Source organism: Setaria viridis, chromosome 7 (genome assembly GCF_005286985.2).
Source record: "Setaria viridis chromosome 7, Setaria_viridis_v4.0, whole genome shotgun sequence".
NCBI lineage: Eukaryota > Viridiplantae > Streptophyta > Magnoliopsida > Poales > Poaceae > Setaria > Setaria viridis.
In genome coordinates, this window is record NC_048269.2 from 28689238 (window position 1) to 28703129 (window position 13892).

Here is a 13892-nt window from a genome sequence, read left to right on the forward strand (position 1 = left end):
AGATTAGCTGACGACAGATACTATCAGCACTGTTGCCACTGGAGCAAAGCCATTGCCAGGAAATTATATATGCTATATATACTCTGAAGCAACACATGTTTGTGCACATAAGCATATTTCAGCAGGAGGGTTATAACACATGAACAAAGCAACAGGGACACAAGGCCGTTACAAGAATAGGAACCCTGCATGATGTTTTGACAACAGGACATAGGCTAGCCCTAAAACATCTCAAGAGTCTGAAAGCACAAACTAGGTATATTCTAAGGAGAGAAATATTTGAGAGACGACAGGCTTACACCTGAGTATATACACACACAGCCATACACTCAGGTGGATTTTCTACTTCAGCTGAGCAAAGTCTTGACATATGATAAATACACTCAATTATGCTTCCACGGAGTTCTTCTCAACTTTCCTTTTGTCGGGTTCAGTCGGTGGTCATCGGTTGGGAGATGCAACACCGAAATCGGGCCTTGCGGACAGTGCTCAATATCTCCATCTCAGCATGCTCCAGCATCCGGACAACTTCAGTGAACGGCGGACGGACATCAGGGTTCGGATCCCAGCACCTGGTCATGATCTCGCCAAGGGTGGGCAGGCAGTCCTGAGGTATGGCTGGGCGGACACCCTTGTTCACCACAGCGAAAGCGGCTTGTACTGCTGTCATGTTGGCGAAAGGGAGCATGCCAGTTATAAGCTCCCACAGCACAATGCCAAAGCTGTAGACATCAACTTTCTGGTCGTATGGCCTGTGCTGAATCATCTCTCTGCAAGAATGAAAATCAAGGTGTCAAGAATCCTTGCCATTTTTATGTATATGCGAGAATAGCTTCAGATTTAAACAACACAAAAAATATAACCAATAAGCAGCTGGGTATGTAAGCCTGCCAATAGCATCACAATGGACCACCATTACAAGAAAGAAACAGAAAGACATGAGTCAATAACACACAGTAACTGTTTCAAAACATTGGTGTGTGAAATCACTGTTCTATATTGGGTTTGAAATGCTTGTCTCTAAACAATGTAGGCCCACATGCTATTGCCGCAAAGGATACCACAAGTTCACATGGCAGGCATGGCAAATGAAGTAGTTTCCGTTTGACTATTTCCCAACATGTCAGAAATGGTAGCTGAAATGTGTTTCCATATGTTTCCTGTTGTGTTGCGTGTGCACATACTGTGTTTAGCATACTTCAACTCAACAAAACAGCATCTGCCAAGGGACCTGTTGCAGAATATATGCTATCCACCATCTGCCAGGGCACCATCCTAAACAGGAATATTTCTTCCTGCCATACCTTTTGGAACATTGTAATAAAAAACATTGGATAACACAATAAAATTCCGTGAAATTCCTAGTCTTTGTTGATCTCCAGTAACTACAACCTTTCCAGCTAACTGTCTTCTTTATTTCTTTCTGTTAGGCACATTTCAGAAACCAGTCTATCAGGATGCACATTCAAGACGAAACACAACTCAGCTTGGAGACATACATGCATCAGTTCAACTATTACCTCAAACTAGTCTTTTCCTATATAACACAGTATATGCGACTAAGTGTTTATACCATTAAATACTACACAAAATAGAATGAGGTAGACAAATTCATATAATTCTCAATTCTAAATACTCGGAACAAAATAAGTGTTGAAAGTTTGTAGAAAATGAAGAGGACCACCCCTTGCCCACAACCCACAGTGGCATAGCCAGGTGGGTGTCCTGGTGTACCTGGGCACACACAGGTTTTGCAAATGTCAGTGGATATTAGCTCTTTACATGGCATAAATCATGTACGGTCTAAATGTCTAATACTCCTGGACACCAGTGCACACCGAATTGAAAATTTCTAGCTACACCACTGCTTGCCCATGAAAATAAACCAGATAAAAATTATGGTAGTGCAAGCCCAGATGGTTAGATAAACCTGTCACATCCTCGAAATTGATATCTCCAAAGATAAGGATTACAGTATGGAACAGTGAATAAAAAGAGAAAAAAAAGTACCAGGATACAATAACCATTAGTTTTGTAGCAGAAGGGTTCAAAAATAGGTATGTCCAAGTGACATGCATCTGAATATCAAGGTATTCTTAGGTGAGCGAAGTTGTAGCTTATATTCTACTTGGGAGCATTTAAGAGTCTGTAGCAGGTGGTATTTCAAGAGCATCTCTTTTCCTTTCTTTTCGGAGAAAATAGTCACTCTGATATTTCAAGTCTGAAGTATTAATTATTATTCCATATAAAAGAGGAAGATGTAAATTTAGTTTTAAGTCATGCATTCTTAGTTATTACATATGGAGATAATGATGCAGTAAAACAACACCTAATCTGGGATCAAAGCTTCTATAAAACATCCAAACACAAAAAACCTACTTGAATTCCTTTCCATTTTGCATATGCACCCTCAAACAAGCAAAACCTAAAATATGTAGCAAAGATGTTGTTTTCTTTGAATGTCGTTTTGCTCATGCTGTGTGGTCTGTTATATATGCGGCGTCAGGTTTATCTCAGCCTCGTAGTGTTTCTAACATGTTTGGAAGTTGGCTACGGGGTATTGGAAAAGACCTAAAGCTGCTAGTTCTGCTAGGAGCGGCTGCTACATGTTAGTCGTTATGGCTATGCAGAAATGATATAATCTTTGGGAAAAAATATAACTCTTCTCCCTTGCAGGTTATTTTCTTGATTATACACTGGCTCCGCACGTGGGTTATATTACAGAAGCCAGCTTCACAGGACTTGGTTGTTGCGGCATCACTACGACTGGCGCAGGTGGCCAAGGAGTTTTTTACCCAGGCACATGGGTGGCGGTCTAGTTTGAGGATTGACTGTCAATAGAGTGTTTGTGTTATGTCCTGTATTTTCTTTTTTAGGCTGTGTGCATCCCGCTATGCAGAGGTCGGGAGTGTTTTAAAGCATTGTATCCACTCGATGTAATGTTCTTGAAATTAATAAAAGTTCCATTATCCAAAAAAAAATGTAGCAAAGATGTCAATGAAGATAATTCCTGGATAGCATCGTATGACCAAACCCATTAAAATACAATGCCCAGTATCAAAATATGGAATTTTGTGGCCCATGCTTTTGTTATGTTAAAAAATAAAACAGAAAACTATTAAGCAGAATAAACAGTGAGTATAAATCAAGCAAAATTGATGGGATCAGTAGGTCAACTTACGGTGCCATCCAACGGTAGGTTCCTGTTTCAGGTGTCATCCCCTCAGTTTTGACTTCAATCCGAGCTACTCCAAAGTCTGCTATCTTAATAGATTTATCACCAGCAATCAAGAGGTTGTCTGATTTTAGATCCCTATGAATGAACCCAAGACCATGAACATAGGCCATCCCCCTTGCAACATCCAATGCTTGCTTCACCGCCAGTTTTAGTGGAACTGACCTGTTCTGCCTCTTTGTCAGAAACTGTCTAACTGATCCACCCTTTGCATACTCCGTCACAATGCACCAAACCACTGGCTTCCTGCATGCTCCAACAAATTTAACAATATTCTGGTGCCTCAAGGTTGCAAGCATCATAACTTCTTGCACAAACTGCTGCTCCATTAACCCGGCTCTCTCTGGATCAGCCTCTGGCCTCTCCAAAAGCTTAATCGCGACATCTTCACCATTATAGGTACCCCTGTAGAGCTTTCCAAAGGCACCTTGTGCAAAGGGCATTCCCATGTGGAGCTTAGCCAAATCAATTGTCCACTCCTCATAATCCTTGAGTGTCTCAGTTGGGTACCTTGGATCCATCAACGCTTGTGCTAGCGCATCATCACTCAAGGCATGAGACACCCGTCCATGACGGAAAATGCTGTGCCCCCCGACTGAGTAATTGCCTACAACAGGTCCCTTAAGGCCCGGGTGATTGAGCATCCTAGTATGGGAGTCGCAAGACCCTACACTACTATTGTCCACAGACATTGCAATGGAGCCACCATGTGTGCTGGTCTGCATGCTGTTAAGGCTATCGATGGACATGTTTGAGCCCTCACCAAGCTTTCTGTAGTACGCCATGTCGCAAAAATTCCCACCATTGTCATGACCGCCAATACCACCAATCATGCCAGCGAAATTGGGACCTTCCACCATCGCGCAAACAATCAAACGTTCTCCCTTTTCTGCAGTTCTCCTGTCGCCCCTGATATGTTGTAGGAACAGTGGCCGCCTGCACAGCAAGAATACATCAGAAATTAGAACTATTAGGGTCCTACAAGCAGCTGTAACTAGGGCACTACAAGTTAAGAACATGTGAACATTCAAGAAAGGCTCAAAACAGGGGAAGCAGCCACCGAACCTATCCCAAATGGGAACTATACCTCCCGAAATGCTCAGAAGTCGACGAATTTGAGTTAAAATGCATTAAGCATCCCCAATCCCCATGAAAATCATGCAGACCCTGACGAAAGCTGCAGCCTTTACAACGAATCAACAAGCTCCGCTTCTAAAGAAGCAAAGGAGAAAAACAAAACGCGGAAAAACCAGGTCATCTTCCTCGCCCGAGAACCTAAAAACCAAATCAAACACCAGGAAGCAAACTAGCACCCCCAAAAGGACCCCGCCCAGACCAAATCCCAAGCTCAAACCACCTCCAGAAACTAAATCAAGCTCAAACGAACCCCCAGGAAACCTCACCTCGCGCGGCTCACGGTTTCGGGCGATTCGGGGGTCGATCGGGACGAGGCGGCGCCGCGGAGGAGGGGGGCTGCGCCTGGAGGCGGCGGCGGCGGCTGGGGACGGAGTCAGAGCGGGGAGACGAGGGCGATGACCAGAGACCAAGAGGAAAGGAGGAGGAGGAGAGAGAGAGCCTCGGGAGAGAGAGAGAGAGGAGACGAAGCGAGTGGAGTCGCCTCTCACTTTCTCTCTCTTGGTAAGTGCGGTGTGTTAGCCAGAGGGTGAGCTGGTTAACTGCTCGCGGTCACCGCAGGGGTTGGTTTAGATATTATCCTATCAACGGAGGGCCTTCGTGACATTTTGTCCTCCGCTTTCTGGAGGCTTGACTGCTTTTCAAAGCATAATCCAAGGGCTTATCCGTGAACCCGTGCCAACTGGAGGGCTGCAGCCGCGAAACTGCCTCCCGGTAACAGCACAAGCCCACGTGACGTGACACGACTGGAGGCCGTTGGTGTCGGTAATTAAAGAGGGAGCGCGCGCGCAGGCACAGCGGCATTGCTCCATTAATTTTGGCACCAGGCGAATAATAATCTCGATGGCATGAATGATTGATCGGGCAGGGGGGCTTTTCGTTAACGAGGTGCCAAGTCCGTGGTACTATCGGTGGGCGCGCACCACGGCTGCGTCTTTGTACGTCACCGGCCGGCCGGCCGGCGTCGGGCGCAGACGCACGGCACAGCTGGCCTGCCTGCGCTGGAGATCCCTCGCTCGTGCCGGGAGATGGGCGGTGACCGGTGAGCTTTTCGGTTCCACCCCAGGCATCGTGCGCGTGCCGCGAGCTCTTTACACACCTTTGCTGCTGCATGCTGGCTTACCCCAGCCGGTCTAAGCAATAATTTTGCTTCGTGTTTGGCTGACTTGGTAGTACTTAGTGTGGTTGTGGTTGTGGACTTGTGGTTACTGGTTACCTTGTCTTTGCTAGGTGGAGTTTAACCTTTTCTCACGTCTTCTGATACTTTACATCGAGTACATGTTATGCACAAGTGAGAAAACTGCAGCACAACAATTGATCATGTTGGGTCCCGGTTCACCAATTCCAAGCACACGCTAATGCAATTGGACCCGTGGAGCGTGAGCGCTGCTTCCGTCGTCGATACCGGTGTCGCTCAGCACTCCAGCATGGCTGCCATGATGTTGCGCATGCATTGCGGCCTCAATGCAACCTGTGGCGAAAAGGCCCTTGGAGAGCTAAGGGAGGGAGAGAGGTGAGCTCGCTCGGCCCATTCAAGAGAGGAGACGTAGAAGAAAAGGACATAGGGTTCGTCTATTTACCTTGCTAGCAAGGATACAGTCGAGCAGGACCGTCTCCAAGAATTTGAGGCCCAAGAGCGAAAAGCAGAATGGGGCTCTAAAAGTTAAAAAAAAATCATATGTTTAATATATCTAAGATATACTACAGAATTATGTAACTTCGATACATAGTTTATAGAAAAAGTAATTTGAATTAATTTACATGAACTCTAGTCTTCTCAAGATGATAAAACAGAATAATGCTGAACCTTGATATTGGAATGAGCAATATTCTGTAAATTTTGGATGTGTGACATCAACTATCTTTAAAAAAAACTTCCTATCTGAAGTTTTAACCTTCTACCGCATAGCAATTTACATCATTTGAAATTCCACAAGTGGTCTACATGACAAGGGACAATTATGGAAGTAATCAAACGCTAAAATAATTTCTGAATTCCATCATTGGTTGATCGTTCGACACACTTACCAAGAGGCCTGCCATGCATACTGTATAGCAGAGATGGCATGCGTGATGCCTTCATTCTTCCGGATACTGTATAGCAGTGGCCATGGACATGCAATGGGACTTTTCCTTTTCCCTTCCAGATTAAGTCCATACTTAATCACATATTAGTGGCCCCAGATTTTTGGTGGCCCTATTCCGTCGCTCACCTCACGCTCCCTCGTCGACGGCTCTGCAGACGAGGGCCAGATGTTTGGATTGATGGCAAGCTTATCTCGGAGCTGGCGCTAGTTTTACTTGCTGATGCAGGCGAGCCACCGGCTCGCCAGGGCTGGTAAGGATATGCTCACCCGGTAAGGTAAGGTCAGGCAAAGCTAATCCAGGAACCGAACGCCCCCTGTAGATGATAACGTGGGCACCACTAAACAAGTTGCTAGTTAGGATTGTTGACGTGGCCTCACATCAAACAAAATCACCGTCAAAACCAATCGATGGGATGTGATTCACATGGTTAAACTTGACTAGTCTTTTGCATCCACCAAATTTATAGTAGTGTGAAAGTACGGATAAGTCATGCAATGTGCTTATGGTTTTGTCATTAAGTTTTTTTGCAGGTTTTCTATCGGACACGAGGGCCATGTTCATCCCATCAGAGCCGACAACGCTATGTACTAACTCGAGGCAAACATATTACGATGATAGCCACCTAGATTATTGCTACATCTATGTTGGCAAAAAAAATCCCTCAATTTATTATGTGTAGTTCTCTTTTCCAAGTTGTAGATGTTGTACCTAAATTTAAGAGTTGTAACATGATTCAAGATTTTCAGTGAAAAGCTCTTGTACGTGTCGATTGCATATGACTCGCGGATTGGTCTTGGTAAAATTGTGCTAATGGTTGTATCCGGTGCATCCCAAGGAGTACCGATTCAAACAAGTTAAGCTGGCCTAGTTGGGCTGTCAATAACTCGGTTTAGGTAATTTATTATGGATAATTCCTCACAAACATCACCAATATGTTTTCGAGTCGAATTCTTAATCAAGCCTCACATTGAGTTTGAGGGAGTGTCAAGTGTAATAGTGTACTCCCTCCTTCCTTTTATATACGACGTTGGTTAGTTCAATTTTGAGGGAGTATATAATAGTACATAGTATGTCTATATTTAGCCCACCAGGCCCAGGTCCCAAGTCCCCTGTTATCCACATGTGTATACCAGGGCCCGAAGTGAATAGAACAAAAGGATATTATGTAACTTCTACAAGTTTCTAGCATTACCATAAGAGTCACCACATAGCTTAAATCATTAGTAAGTGGCACCTCAACTTGGCCAAGTATGTCCTTTACTGCGTACAACGTCATGATTAAATAAGTAGTCTTTCCTCACTTTTCCAAGAGTTCAGCTACTAACATGCTTTATTAGATGGTAACTAAGATTAGTGTGCTCATCTCCGCTTTGTAGGAAATCTGCCAAAGCTTACCTATACAACTAGTTGCAGAATAATTTACTACTTGTTAAAGCACTACTGGTTACTAGTAATTTGGTTAATTTTCCAATCACAGTTAATTTTACTAAGAAATTAACTCTAGGATCAGAGACCTAGCTAGGTTAACCATATTTCTGTGCTACGTGCAAGGTGCACACATGTTTAAAAGGGTTAGAAGGTCAGTAGTTAAGTAAAACGTACGCCTCTAGTTATATGAGTAGTAGGAAGCAAAAGTAAATGGTGCTAGATCAGACATATCCTTCTTAAGAGGACACTCGCCATGAATGAAAATTAGGATTAGGATAAGCAGTAGCAGCCTATGAATTAATGGTGACAACTCAAAATGATGTTTAATTGCTTCAGCTTCTTATTAGAAAAACATTACTAGCAACGGATGCCTATGAATGCAACAAGATGTTTGGTTTTGTTCTTTCTGGATTCCTAAATTATTCATAATAATAAATTACTAGAAAAAGATAACCAATTAGAAAGTAAAGCTACTCCTAGATAACTAAATGTTCAGGCTAGTAAAAATTATCAAAATTGAAGCATCCATTAAGAATGAGCTTTTACATATGCAAGCGATATTGAATATTAATCATTCACTGAAACACAATCCTTGCTAAAGGTATGAGATCAGTTATTTCTAGCTCAATATCAAATTTATCATAATACTAGGTATTCCTGGGATACCAACCCTTTCAATAATTATTATGTGTTAAGCTTCCCAAGAAGTAGTATAGGAAAACTCATGTTTATCAAGCAACAAATTATGCAAGCAAGTTAAATCATATTCATCTTTTGTTTTTTCTTCAAAACTTAAGACTTAAATAAGATTCATAGATAACGAAAAAAACTAATGAAGGATGAATCATAGTACAATAAAGTAGAAATTAACAATATGAAATCAACTTTGCTTGAAAAAATTAAAAATCAATCCCTACACACAACAAAAAGTTATCTATGTTGAAAACTTACTTTACACATTCACAAAAGTATTGTAATTAGCAATATTTGCAAAATTACTTTTGTGATTTAATAATGATGATAAGATGGTACACATCTTAAAATTGTTGGGGAGCAAAGCTTCCAGTGACTCTGAGCTCATATAAAATTGATGAAATCATTTCCTTAACCTAAAAACTTCTGAATTCTCTCACATTAGTACTCAAACCAAGCTGTGAATCATCAATGATTTTTTTCACTACGTGGTGATGGTCACCGTTAACACAAGGGACATTTCCTAAGAATCCTAGACCTTTCTCTAGGTCAAGCATTTAGCTTTGGTCAGCACACGAACATAGGCCTATGACTGTCAAAAATAACATTTTTCTTCAGGAAAAGATGGTACTGATGCGGAATTAATTCATAATGAGATGGACCAGAAGAACATGCAGTCGGTGGAGTATTTTGAGCATGGAAAACTATTGTTGGGAATATCTAGTGTGTAGTATATATGTGAAGTTGGAAAAGGAGAACGGCTTGCCACGCACGCTCGCCGCACCAACCGGCAACCGCCAGGCGAGGCGAGGCGTGTACGTGTCGTGATGTGTTGTGGTGCTTAATAGTTACATGATACTGACGATCATCCACACCTGTGCGTCTGATCGACTACTTCCTCTACTTCCTAGAGGATGTTTGTGGAACTGTTCTATGAACATCTTCCTGCAAAGAGCAACACATTGAAGAGGCGGGCGGGACTGAATGGTTCCACGCAAGCCGCTTGAGGTATGGTGGACCTCTCTAGTTTGGATTTCAGGCTTGGCCTGGAGTTTCAGGCCCTCCCTCACTCTAGGTTCGGTCTCTCCTCCCAAATCTCCTCTCCCAATCCATCTCTAGATTTTTTCTTGGTGGCTTCTTTCTCCCGTTCTGCTCATCATCTTGATGCTGATGTTGTGGCTTTGATCTTGCAATCTATTTTGGGTGGCAATGCACTAAATTTCTGTGTTGTTCATCTTGCGGATCGGAGTTTTTGTTTCTCTGTGGTGAGCAAATTGATTGGATTTATGGTTCATCGGCTTAGCAAATTTGTTTGCAAAGGTATTGCCGTTTTCTTTACTCTTTGGAGGGACGGTGGCCCTGATTATCTCAAAGAAAAGGCCATGTGGGATCAAGAAATGGAGGCTGAATGGTAGCTTGCTCGTCGTGCTAAATCCCAGAGTTATGCAGATGTTGCTGCGCAACCTGCTGATCCTTGTAACCATAGCAAAAGATCGGTGTTTACACGTCTTCCGTATCCATCGTCTTACTATGCATCTAACTTTGGTGCTCACCAAATTCACAATCTGTTCTCCGAGCTTGGGCTGCGGGAACTGCTCTCCCATGGTGGCATGCCACCCGGCCTCCTCCTTCGGTAACTAGGAGGTCCGAGGGTGAGACTACACCCTTCGGACTGCCCAGGACGGCCTGCAAGATGAGGTCACGTGCGGACGCACACGGCCACACGCCTAGGCTTCATCATCGCCTTCGCCGTCAAGGAGAGCCGTCACGATCAAGGCCATGCAACCGCACCAAACCTAGTATGGTCCCGCAGGCGAGGTAAGACCTAGTGATAGACATCACGGTGAGGAGTGGCCGTGAGCACACTAAAGAGGTTAGGAAAAGCCGGGACGAGCGGCACACCCCGTCCAGACCACTAATCAAGGCCCACCCATTCATCACCAGTACGGACGACAACAACAGCACCCGTCCCATTCACCACCGCGGAGTTGGCGGGCGGGATGGGAGCACGCCACGAAGTAGGTCAGGCCGTGCATAAGCAGCCCATGCCGCACAGGAACCACTGTACAAGATGTGCGAGGCCCACGACTAGCCAAGGGGATAGGATAGGGAAGCCCCTTGTTGCAAGGAAGACTCGACCATGCCACGACCCCCGACCTCTGAGGTCGGGGACCTTCTCCATTTCTCAACATTGTTGCCCGGTCCCTGGTCTATATAAAGGGAACCGAGCCTCCATTCACTCTCTCTCGCATTCAACACATACACCCACACAACGCATGAACGCTTGCTTGCAAGCACCCCGTTGTAAGCCTAGCGCACTTGATCCAAAGAATACGACTCCTGCCGAAACTGTACGTAGTGATCTTCCTGAAATAGTATAAATCCTTATCTCTGGTGTGCTAGCCATTGGAAGCGAGGAGAGCGCATCGTACAATCACTAGTCAGCGGTATGAAATACTGACCAATATGCAGCATGATCCTCTTTTGGAAAAATTGGATTGGGTATTCACTTCCTCTACTTGGGCTCTTTCCTATCCTGACACTTCTGGGAAGGTCCATTTCAGATCATACCCCTTTTGTGGTCAAGGTTGGTACTCACATCCCAAAATCAAGCCTGTTCAAATTTGAGAATTACTGGATGAACTTTGGTGATTTCCTATGTGTGGTAGAGCTTCACTAGAATACCTCCCCTTATTTTGCAAATGTTGTCCAAACAGTTTCTGCTAAGTTCAAATAGGTGAGGGTTGGATTGAAGGCATGGAGTAAAGAGTTGTCAAAGCTCAGTAAGCTCATCAATAATTGTAATTTTGTTCTAGCTTTGGTAGATGGCTTAGAGGATCAAAGGCCCTTGAGTAGGTCTGAAAGTGCTTTTAGGAGAATTGTGAAACATCATTTACGTGCACTGTTGGAAGCTAAGCGTATCTACTGGAAGTAGAGGAACACTACTCGTTGGGCAAGATTTTGGGATGAAAACACAAGTTTATTCCAGGCCATGGCAACATACTCTTACAGGAGGAAATTTATATCCAGTCTCACTCTAGAGGATAGCTCTTGTGTTTCTGACCATGAACAGAAAGCTGGTGCTCTCTAGCTATCATATAAAGAAAGATTGGAAATCTCAGAGTTCACTGACATCTTGTATAATCTATCTGAGCTTCTGCAAATAGTTGACCTACCCGTCAAGGATGATCCCTTTTCCATGGAAGAAATACTAGAAGTGCTCAAAAACATGCCCGCTAATCATGCTCCTAGGCCTGATGGGTTTAATGGTGCTTTCTTCAAGAAATGTTGGAATATTATAAAGGACAACATTGTGAGACTCTGCAATGACTTTGCCAATGGTAATTTAAATCTTGAGAGTATCAATGGCTCACTTATTACTTCAATTCTGAAGAAGGATCACCCCCAATCAGTGAATGATTATAGGCATATCTCGCTTTTGAATTACTCTCTAAAGTTTCTGACAAAACTGTTGGCCAATAGACTTCAGAAGGTAATTTTGAGAGTGGTTCACACTAATCAGTCTGGCTTCATTAAAGGTAGAACTGTTCAGGACTGCTTGGCTTGGGCTTTTCAATTCCTGCATATCTATCATAAGTCCAAGAAGAAAATTATGCTGTTGAAGCTAGACTTTGAGAAAGCCTTTGATAAAATTGAGCATGAAGTTATTCTGCAGGTGCTAAAGCACAAAGTTTTTCAGATAAATGGATCTCCTGGATTAAAGGCATCCTCTTTTTTGGATCTTCATCAGTCCTCCTTAATGGTGTGCCAGGAAAGCCATTCAAAGGTAAGAGAAAAGTTAGGCAAGGGGATTCCCTTTGCTATTTGTGCTTGGAGCTGACCTCTTGCAATCTATTATCAATGCTGAAGCTTTGAATGGCAACCTTTCTCACCCTCTGGGCTCTGATTTTCGTGGTGACTTTCCTATTTTGCAGTATGCAGATGACGCCTTTGTAATTCTTCCTGCAGATAAAGTTTAGCTAAGCAATCTTAAGGACATCCTACAGTCCTTTGCAGCCTCCACTGGTTTGAAAGTAAACTTTGCTAAATCTTTCCTTGTGCTAATCAATGTGGATGGGAATAAATGGAGTGAGTTCACAGAGACCTTAGGCTGCCAATTAGGACAAATTCCTTTTACTTATCTTGGCCTTCCTCTAGGCAGTACTAGTCCATCTGTTCAGGAATCTATGCCGATTTTGATCAAAATGGAGAAGCATCTAATGGGTATTTCTAGACATCTGTCTTATGCTGGGAGGCTCATTCTAGTAAACTTAGTTTATTCAGCTGTGCTTACCTTCTTTCTTTGCTCCTTAAAACTTCCTGTTGAGATACTGGATTAGATATACAAGTACAGAAAACATGTGCTCTGGCATGGTAGGGATCTATCCAAGAAAGGGGGCTTTTTAGTAGCTTGGAAGCATGCCTGTAGAAGCAAAGAAGATGGTGTCTTGGGGATCATCAACCTCAGAATCCAAAACTCTGCCTTCTTGCTCAAGTTTTTACATAAGTTCTATAACAAGATTGATCTTCCTTAGGTTCATCTCACTTGGCAATGTTTGTATGCCAATGGAACTCCACCTCATGAGAGGCACGGTGTGGGCTCATTTTCGTGGAGAGACATCATGTCACTTGTTCAAAACTTCTTCATGATAGCAAACTGCAAGGTACAAAAGGGGGGACACAGTATTTCCTAAAAAACGGGGGACACAGTAGCCATATTGAATGATCTTTGGGATCTTGGTGTCATCAAATGGAGATTTCCATAGCTGTTTTCTTATGCCAGGAAGAAATCTAGCTCAGTTTGGCAATTCTTAAATTGGGAGGTGGGTAGAACGCTTTGGTCACCTTTATCTCAGCAAGCGTTAGCACAACTTGTAGAACTTAACGTTGGAATTGAACAGTTGAACCTGAACACCAATCAAAATGATGTATGGTCATATATCTGGGGCTCAAATATTTTCACAAGAAAAAGAGCATATCTTAGCCTGCAGGGATCATATCCAGCTTCTCCTCTCTTTAAATGGTTATGGAAAGCAAAGGCGCAAAATAAGCACAAGTTCTTCTTCTAGCTGTTGCTAAAGGACATATTGAACACCAGGAATCTGCTTCGAAGAAAGAACATGTATCTGGAGTTCTATCATTGTGTGCTTTATGTTGAGAACTTAGAGGAACACATTGCTCACTTGTTCTTTGACTGTCCCTTTAGTCAAGCGTGTTGGCTGTATTTGGACATTCATTGGGAAGAGTCAAGCGTGTTGGCCGTATTTGGACATTCATTGGGCCTGACATGTTCATCAGGGCAAGAGAGCAATTT

The 13892-nt window shown here is 43.4% G+C and overlaps 1 protein-coding gene across 1 annotated transcript; it reads right to left on the reverse strand.

The window, feature by feature from the left end:
• Window positions 1–52: 52 nt before the first annotated feature.
• Window positions 53–4872, reverse strand: LOC117863475 (serine/threonine-protein kinase STY13). Its single transcript, XM_034747191.2, has 3 exons — window positions 4639–4872; window positions 3182–4171; window positions 53–770 (listed from the first exon to the last, which is right to left on the reverse strand). The coding sequence occupies exons 2-3, from the start codon at window positions 4093–4095 to the stop codon at window positions 431–433; spliced, it is 1254 nt and encodes a 417-aa protein (XP_034603082.1). The 5' UTR covers window positions 4096–4171; window positions 4639–4872; the 3' UTR covers window positions 53–430.
• Window positions 4873–13892: the final 9020 nt, after the last annotated feature.